Source organism: Littorina saxatilis, unplaced genomic scaffold (assembly GCF_037325665.1).
Source record: "Littorina saxatilis isolate snail1 unplaced genomic scaffold, US_GU_Lsax_2.0 scaffold_1926, whole genome shotgun sequence".
Lineage (NCBI taxonomy): Eukaryota > Metazoa > Mollusca > Gastropoda > Littorinimorpha > Littorinidae > Littorina > Littorina saxatilis.
Genome location: NW_027127228.1, coordinates 5,001 through 12,500, shown reverse-complemented (window position 1 = coordinate 12,500; position 7,500 = coordinate 5,001). Strand labels below are relative to the sequence as shown.

Here is a 7,500-nt window from a genome sequence, read left to right as displayed (position 1 = left end):
AGAATAGTTCTTGATGACCTGATCAGATGTGTCTACCCCGCCCATGTTCTTGATGTAGTCAACAATGCAGAGTGGTTTCCAGATGGGGTCACCATTGTCATTTACTTTGTCGAGCTTGGAATGTTGAGGCAGGTGCACTGTAGACAGCATGTGCACATCACGCTTGTCGTGGTGTTTCACAGCAAGAAGGTGCTCAGCTTGCCGGAAGATGGTCTGTCCTTGCGTCAGCTTGATGGTGTCAGCTCCTCGTTTCTGCTTCTTGAAAGCCTCAGGCATGCCGCGTCTGGATGTTCGAACTGTACCACAGGCGTAAGTGTTGAGCAGGTACAGTTCGTTGAATAATTCAGGACTGGTGTAGTAGTTGTCCATGAAAATTCTGTGACCTTTGTCCAAAAGACCGCCAAAGGCAAGAAGACCCAGCACGACTTGAGTGGTAGTGCCCAAGTCTTCATCAAGTTGAAGAGCCTCACACAAGTTTGTGCGAGGCGTGGAACCCTGATAGACGTCCATGGAAATGACATAACCCGACTTCGCCTCACAGGCTTCATAAAGCTTGATGCCAAATTTATCTGGCTTTGCTGGGTTGTAGACACGGAATCGCAGTCTACCCTTCCATGGACATGTCGCCTCGTCAAAGCTGATGTCTTGCTCTGGGGTGTACACCTCGACGAATTGCGTGCGAAGATGTGTGAAGAATGGCCGTAGCTTGTACAGGGGGTCTGCGCGGTTGGCCCGTGTGTTGTCCACAAGGTGGAAGTGGCTGAGAATAGCCTGGAACCTCACAAGGGACATGTTCTTTGTGAAAAAAGGAGTGGAGGTGATCTCATCCTGGCTCCAGTACTCTTCAATAGTAGGCTTGATGACCAGGCCTGTTGCAATAACCAGCGACAGGAAAACCTTCATCTCGTCGAGAGTGACAGGTAACCAGCGGTGTAGCCTGAAAAATGGAGATGAAATAATAAATGTTCTATTTCATATTGTTTTTTAAAAACACACACAAACACACTCACTCTCTCTCTCTCTCTCTCTCTCTCTCTCTCTCTCATACATGGGCATCATACATACAGTGCACACACTCACCCACATACATATAAACACCAACAACCCCCCCAACCCCCCCCCCCCCCCATACACACTCGTACACAACTATCCCACATACAGTGCACACAGTCATCCACATGCATGTGCAAAGACACATACAACCCCCTTACCCCTCACACACACACACACACACACATACACAAACAAACAAACATAACACACTTATAAACACTTCATCCAGTCATAGATCTAACTATAGATCCCTGACCCAGTTGACGACTGCATTCTGCTTGTCAATCTTCTTCTTCTAATAGTAACCAGTCATAGTTCATTCTTCTTCTTCTTCCAATAATAACCACAGTCACAGTCTATTATTCTGTTGCCCCACACAAACAACTCGTGGCCGGGCCCGACCCGAACACAGATCTACACACACACTGACACGCCAACCCAGACACACACTTCTGCTTGAGCACTCACACATGAACAGAAACTACTTTCATATCAATAGTCTAATATCGTTTTTCAGTAAAAACAAACTTTTCACCTGGACAAAAAGGAAGAAGAAAGAAACGGAAGAAAACATGTTTGCAAGAGACACAGAGAGAGAGCAAAAATCGATGACGAAAGGCTTACCGTGAGTGTGGCTTTAGATTTCCAGCGTCAATTTTTCGTTGAGCGTAGTCATTCGTTTGTTCGACTAACAGATCGATCATTTCATCACCAACAAACAGTCGGAAAAAATCCAAGGGCTGTGGGTTTTCTGGAAAATCTTCGCCGACATTCAAAACAGTTTCACGATCAAACGGCATGTTGACAGTAGCCCCTTCCCCCCACTCACTACTCCAACCTTCTTGAACGTCTGCTTCGAAGTCTCTGTTGTTTGGGGCCTGATCTAGGTCCATAATGTCCCCAACGAGCATTACATCTTGTAAATCAATGTAAAAGGCTTCTTCCCCTACTTCGTCAAGATCGGGATCGGCGAAGAAATCATCAAAAAAGTCTTGAAAAACATTGCGATCACGCCGTGGATCTATGGGAGCAGCCATTTTGGAGCATGTGCAACAGCTCAGCTGGGTGCCCTGTATTTTTGACACTCGCCTACTCAAATGTGCTTCAGAACTTGGATCTACAGGTTCAGGGCCCAACTGACCTTATTTCTAGTGAATACAGATCTAAGGATAGGTTTTCGCATCCATGGGAGGTAATCGGAACCGACCAAACAGACTGACACAGCCCCACGACATATGTCGCGACAACCAGGTGACGGTATACGTAAAGTAGCGCGACATATGTCGCGACAACCAGCGTAAGGGTTAACCCCCTTCGTGTGTGTACGCAAGCACAAGACCAAGTGCGCACGGAAAAGATCCTGTAATCCATGTCAGAGTTCGGTGGGTTATGGAAACACGAAAATACCCAGCATGCCTACTCAACGAAAGCGGAGTGAAGCTGACTATGCTCTCAGAGTATAGTGTGGGGAACCCAAATGGGCAAACGAGCTCACACGTAACCAGACAATTCTGGAACGCTGAAGAAGAAGAAGAATACACACAGGCACACCTTACACATATAAAACAAGAAGGACACAAAAAGTCAACAGGCTAAATAACAGCAAGCCAAAAACATCACAGAAATACAGGTTACTTAAAACTGCATTATATACTGTTCAAAAAAAGAAACGCATAGCTTGTAATATTTGGTTAATTTAGTTATATGGCTACAAGGATATCCACCAAACTGCAGAAAATGTTTATCTGGTCGTCGACCTTTCGTCCATTGCCACAAGTGAGCTCTGCACGTGACGCATGCGTTATCAGTGGCTACAATGTCAAAATTGCTCATTTGGCATGACCACTCGTCATGCTTCAGTGTAATCTCGTGAAATTCGGGGAATATTGAGTTCTCACCATGTCTTCTAAAACCCATAAAAGCGGATTGTTCGCCACAAAGAAATCAGACGACAATTCAGCGACGAAAGATGGCCCGATTGAGCAGAGAAGACCGCCAAATTGCATTGGGTCGTTTACAAGCAGGCCAAAGTCAAAGTGCAATCGCCAGGCACTTCCACGTGTCCCAGAGCACCATCAGTAGACTGTGGGTCAGGTTTCAAGCCACTGGCTCCGTTGCTGACTTGCCGCCACGAGCGGGAAGACCAAGGGCGACAACTGCTGCTCCCGACCGCTTCATACGGCTCCGCCACCTCCGGAATCGTTTCCTGTCGGCCTCATCTTCTGTCCAGGCTCTCCCCGGGCCACACCGATTATCGGACCAGACCGTGCGGAACCGCCTGCATGAAGCTGGTTTGAGAGCTCGCAGACCTCACAGAGGAGCTGTCCTCACCCGCCGCCATCGCCAGAACCGAGTGCAGTGGGGCAACCAGCACCTTCGCTGGACCGTCCGGAATCACTGGAGACACGTGTGGTTCAGCGACGAGTCCTACTTCCTGCTCCAGCGACATGATGGTCGGAGGAGGGTCTACCGGAGAGTAAACGAACGTTACGCGCCCAACTGTGTGGATGAGGCACCCGTTCATGGTGGTGGAGGCGTCATGGTGTGGGGGGCGATCAATACCGCTGGAAGGAGCACCCTGGTGCACGTCCAAGGGCGCATAACTGCCCAGCGATACGTGGAGGAAATTCTGCGCCCACACGCCCTTCCTCTTCTGGCTGACCAGGATGCCATATTCCAGCAGGACAACGCTCGCCCGCACACAGCACGACTCACCACCCAGTTCCTCACCGACCACCATGTCCAGGTGCTTCCCTGGCCATCCATGTCGCCAGACATGAACCCGATAGAACACCTCTGGGATGAATTGGACAGACGTGTGCGCAGGCGAGAAGAAGCGCCGGCAAATCACCGCGATCTATTGCAGGCACTTCAGGAGGAGTGGGACACCATCCCACAGCAAGATATCCGGCATCTGATCCAGTCCATGCCCAGAAGGTGCCGGGCAGTTGTTGCTGCTCAAGGCAGTCACACCCCCTACTGACTTGACAGCCTCGGCACCCAATCGTATTGATTGACTGATTGATTTGAAGATGCAAATGAACTGTGTGTGCATTCAACTGTGTCCATACCAAATTTCAAACAAATAATCTAAATATTGGATTTTCTGTTAATTTTTTCGAAAAATAAAACAAATTTGGCAAGTAGCAACTATGCGTTTCTTTTTTTGAACAGTATATCTTCTTTTTGCAGGCATGAACGGGTTTCTGGCCCGGAAGTCGCTGCCTTACGGACCAGTGGCCGAGACTCTGCCCTACCTGTCTCGGCGAGCTCAAGAAAACAAGGCGATCATTGTTGGGGCCCGCAGAGAGAGGGCGCTGTTGAAATCAGAGCTTCGGAGCAGAGTCGGCATCGGTTCATGAACAGTGTGAAAGTGAACGTGTTGATGATTCTTTTCTTTTTGTCAGTACAGTCAAACCTGTTTATAACGAACACCCGAGGGACCGGCCCAAAGCGGTCGTTATAGACAGGCGGTCGCTATGAAAAGGTGAAATTTAGAGACGAAAAACTTGTCAGGGATCCTTTGGAGTGGTCGATCGTTGATGGCAGGTGGTCGTTATCAATAGGTGTTCGCTAGAGCAGGTTCCAATGTGCTTGGTTCATCAATATTGTGTGCTTCTTCTTCTTCTTCTGCGTTCGTGGGCTGAAACTCCCACGTACACTCGTGTTTTTTGCACGAGTGGAATTTTACGTGTATGACCGTTTTGTACCCCGCCATTTAGGCAGCCATACGCCGTTTTCGGAGGAATCATTGTGTGCAAAACGCACTACGTGTCGAAAAGACACTTCACAAGTAGGTTTAAACAAAACCAACCGTAATGCCTGCACTGTCCCTTTAAGATCTGAAAGACACATTCCTCTCCGTGAAAACAGTTGGACTCACAATCACAGAACTTGTCAGGCTTTCAGGTTTTTTTTTTGTGTTTTTTTATTTATTTACGAGGATTTATATCGCGTACGTATCTCACCGCACAAGGCGACTCAAGGCGCATGTTACCTATTAATGCCGTGTGAGATGGCATTTTATTTACACAATATATCACGCATTCACATCGGCCAGTAGATCAACAGCCTATTGGTGCTGCATCCACCTTTCACAGTTGAAGTAACCGTAGGGCTGGATCTAATGGGGGGGGGGGGGGCTCCTGGGGGGGGGGGGGGGGTCCCTTCCCCCTCCTTGCCCGGCAAAATACCCAAAATACTCATTTAACCTTTGCCGGATGCCGCTTTTGACTACACACTCCCGACGATGCGGGTTTGTCTGAACCCATACATTTGAAAGAGGGTTTTTACCGTTTATTCCTCTGACGACGATGCGGGTTTGTCTGAACCCATACATTTGAAAGAGGGTTTTTATCGTTTATTTCTCTAACGACGGGGTGGGTTCAGGGAAACCCACAGCGCTACTTCAGTGGTTGCATCGAGTTTCTCCCTTCACCGACCTCTTGCAGGGGAGGGAGAGGGGGAGGGAGAGGGGGAGGGAGAGACTGAGACTGAGACTAAGAAAGAGAGAGAGAGAGAGAGAGAGAGACTAAGAAAGAGAGAGAGAGAGACTAAGAAAGAGAGAGAGAGAGACTAAGAAAGAGAGAGAGAGAGAGAGACTAAGAAAAAGAGAGAGAGACTAAGAAAGAGAGAGAGATCGAGAGACTAAGAAAGAGAGAGAGAGAGTCTAAGAAAGAGAGTGAGAGACTAAGAAAGAGAGAGAGAGAGAGACTAAGAAAGAGATAGAGGGAGACTAAGAAAGAGAGAGAGGGAGACTAAGAAAGAGAGAGAGACTAAGAAAGAGAGAGAGAGAGACTAAGAAAGAGAGAGAGACTAAGAAAGAGAGAGAGAGACTAAGAAAGAGAGAGAGACTAAGAAAGAGAGAGAGAGAGAGACTAAGAAAGAGAGAGAGAGAGATACTAAGAAAGAGAGAGAGAGAGACTAAGAAAGATAGAGAGAGAGAGACAAATAAAGAGAGAGAGAGACAAATAAAGAGAGAGAGAGAGACTAAGAAAGAGAGAGAGAGAGACTAAGAAAGAGAGAGAGAGACTAAGAGAGAGAGAGAGAGAGAGACTAAGAAAGAGAGAGAGGGAGACTAAGAAAGAGAGAGAGACTAAGAATGAGAGAGAGAGACAAAGAAAAAGAGAGAGAGACTAAGAAAGAGAGAGAGAGACTAAGAGAGAGAGAAAGACTAAGAAAGAGAGAGACTAAGAAAGAGAGAGAGACTAAAAAAGAGAGAGAGAGACTAAGAAAGAGAGAGAGACTAAGAGAGAGAAAGAGAGACTAAGAAAGAGAGAGAGACTAAGAGAGAGAGAGAGAGACTAAGAAAGAGAGAGAGAGAGACTAAGAGAGAGAGAGAGAGAGACTAAGAAAGAGAGAGAGAGAGACTAAGAAAGAGAGAGAGAGACTAAAAAAAAGAGAGAGAGACTAAGAAAGAGAGAGAGAGAGAGACTAAGGGAGAGAAAGAGAGACTAAGAAAGAGAGAGAGACTAAAAGAGAGAGAGAGAGACTAAGAAAGAGAGAGAGAGACTAAGAGAGAGAGAGAGAGAAAGAGAGAGACTAAGAAAGAGAGAGAGAGACTAAGAAAGAGAGAGAGAGAGAGACTAAGAAAGAGAGAGAGAGACTAAGAAAGAGAGAGAGAGAGACTAAGAAAGAGAGAGAGACTAAGAAAGAGAGAGAGAGAGACTAAGAAAGAGAGAGAGACTAAGAAAGAGAGAGAGAGAGACTAAGAAAGAGAGAGAGAGAGAGAGAGACTAAGAAAGAGAGAGAGAGAGATTAAGAAAGAGAGAGAGAGAGACTAAGAAAGAGCTAGAGAGAGAGAGAGACTAAGAAAGAGAGAGAGAGACTAAGAAAGAGAGAGAGAGACTAAGAAAGAGAGAGAGAGAGAGACTAAAAAAGAGAGAGAGAGACTAAGAAAGAGAGAGAGAGAGAGAGACTAAGAAAGAGAGAGAGAAAGAGAGACTAAGAAAGAGAGAGAGACTAAGAGAGGGAGAGAGAGACTAAGAAAGAGAGAGAGAGAGACTAAGAGAGAGAGAGAGAGAGAGACTAAGAAAGAGAGAGAGAGAGACTAAGAAAGAGAGAGAGAAAGACTAAGAAAGAGAGAGAGAGACTAAGAAAGAGAGAGAGCGAGAGACTAAGAAAGAGAGAGAGAGAGACTAAGAGAGAGAGAGACTAAGAAAGAGAGAGAGAGAGACTAAGAAAGAGAGAGAGAGAGAGAGACTAAGAAAGAGAGACAGAGAGAGAGACTAAGAGAGAGAGACAGAGAGAGAGACTAAGAGAGAGAGACAGAGAGAGACAGACAGAGAGAGAGACAGAGAGAGAGAGAGAGACAGAGACAGAGAGTCAGATAGACAGTCAGAGAGACGGATAGACGGATAGACAGACAGACAGACAGACAGAGAGATACGGACAGACAAACAGAGAGACAGACAGACACTGTTCCGCCGCTTTGGTAATTATGGGTGT

The 7,500-nt window shown here is 46.7% G+C and overlaps 2 protein-coding genes across 2 annotated transcripts in view; one reads left to right on the top strand and one right to left on the bottom strand.

The window, feature by feature from the left end:
• The window catches only part of LOC138955697 (piggyBac transposable element-derived protein 4-like), a 3,981-nt gene extending 1,420 nt beyond the window's left edge, over positions 1–2,561 (bottom strand). The window contains exons 1-2 of the mRNA XM_070327252.1: positions 1,678–2,561; positions 1–937 (exon numbers count right to left, since the gene is read on the bottom strand). The exon at positions 1–937 is cut by the window's left edge and continues 1,420 nt beyond it. Coding sequence (XP_070183353.1) covers positions 1–937; positions 1,678–2,090 — 1,350 coding nt within the window. The 5' untranslated portion in view covers positions 2,091–2,561. The remainder of the gene's footprint in view (positions 938–1,677) is intronic.
• Positions 1–5,193, top strand: part of LOC138955696 (hydroxyproline dehydrogenase-like) — a gene marked incomplete at its 5' end in the record, with an annotated part of 11,058 nt that extends 5,865 nt beyond the window's left edge. Inside the window, 1 exon segment of the mRNA XM_070327251.1 lies at positions 4,246–5,193. Coding sequence (XP_070183352.1) covers positions 4,246–4,415 — 170 coding nt within the window.
• Positions 5,194–7,500: the final 2,307 nt, after the last annotated feature.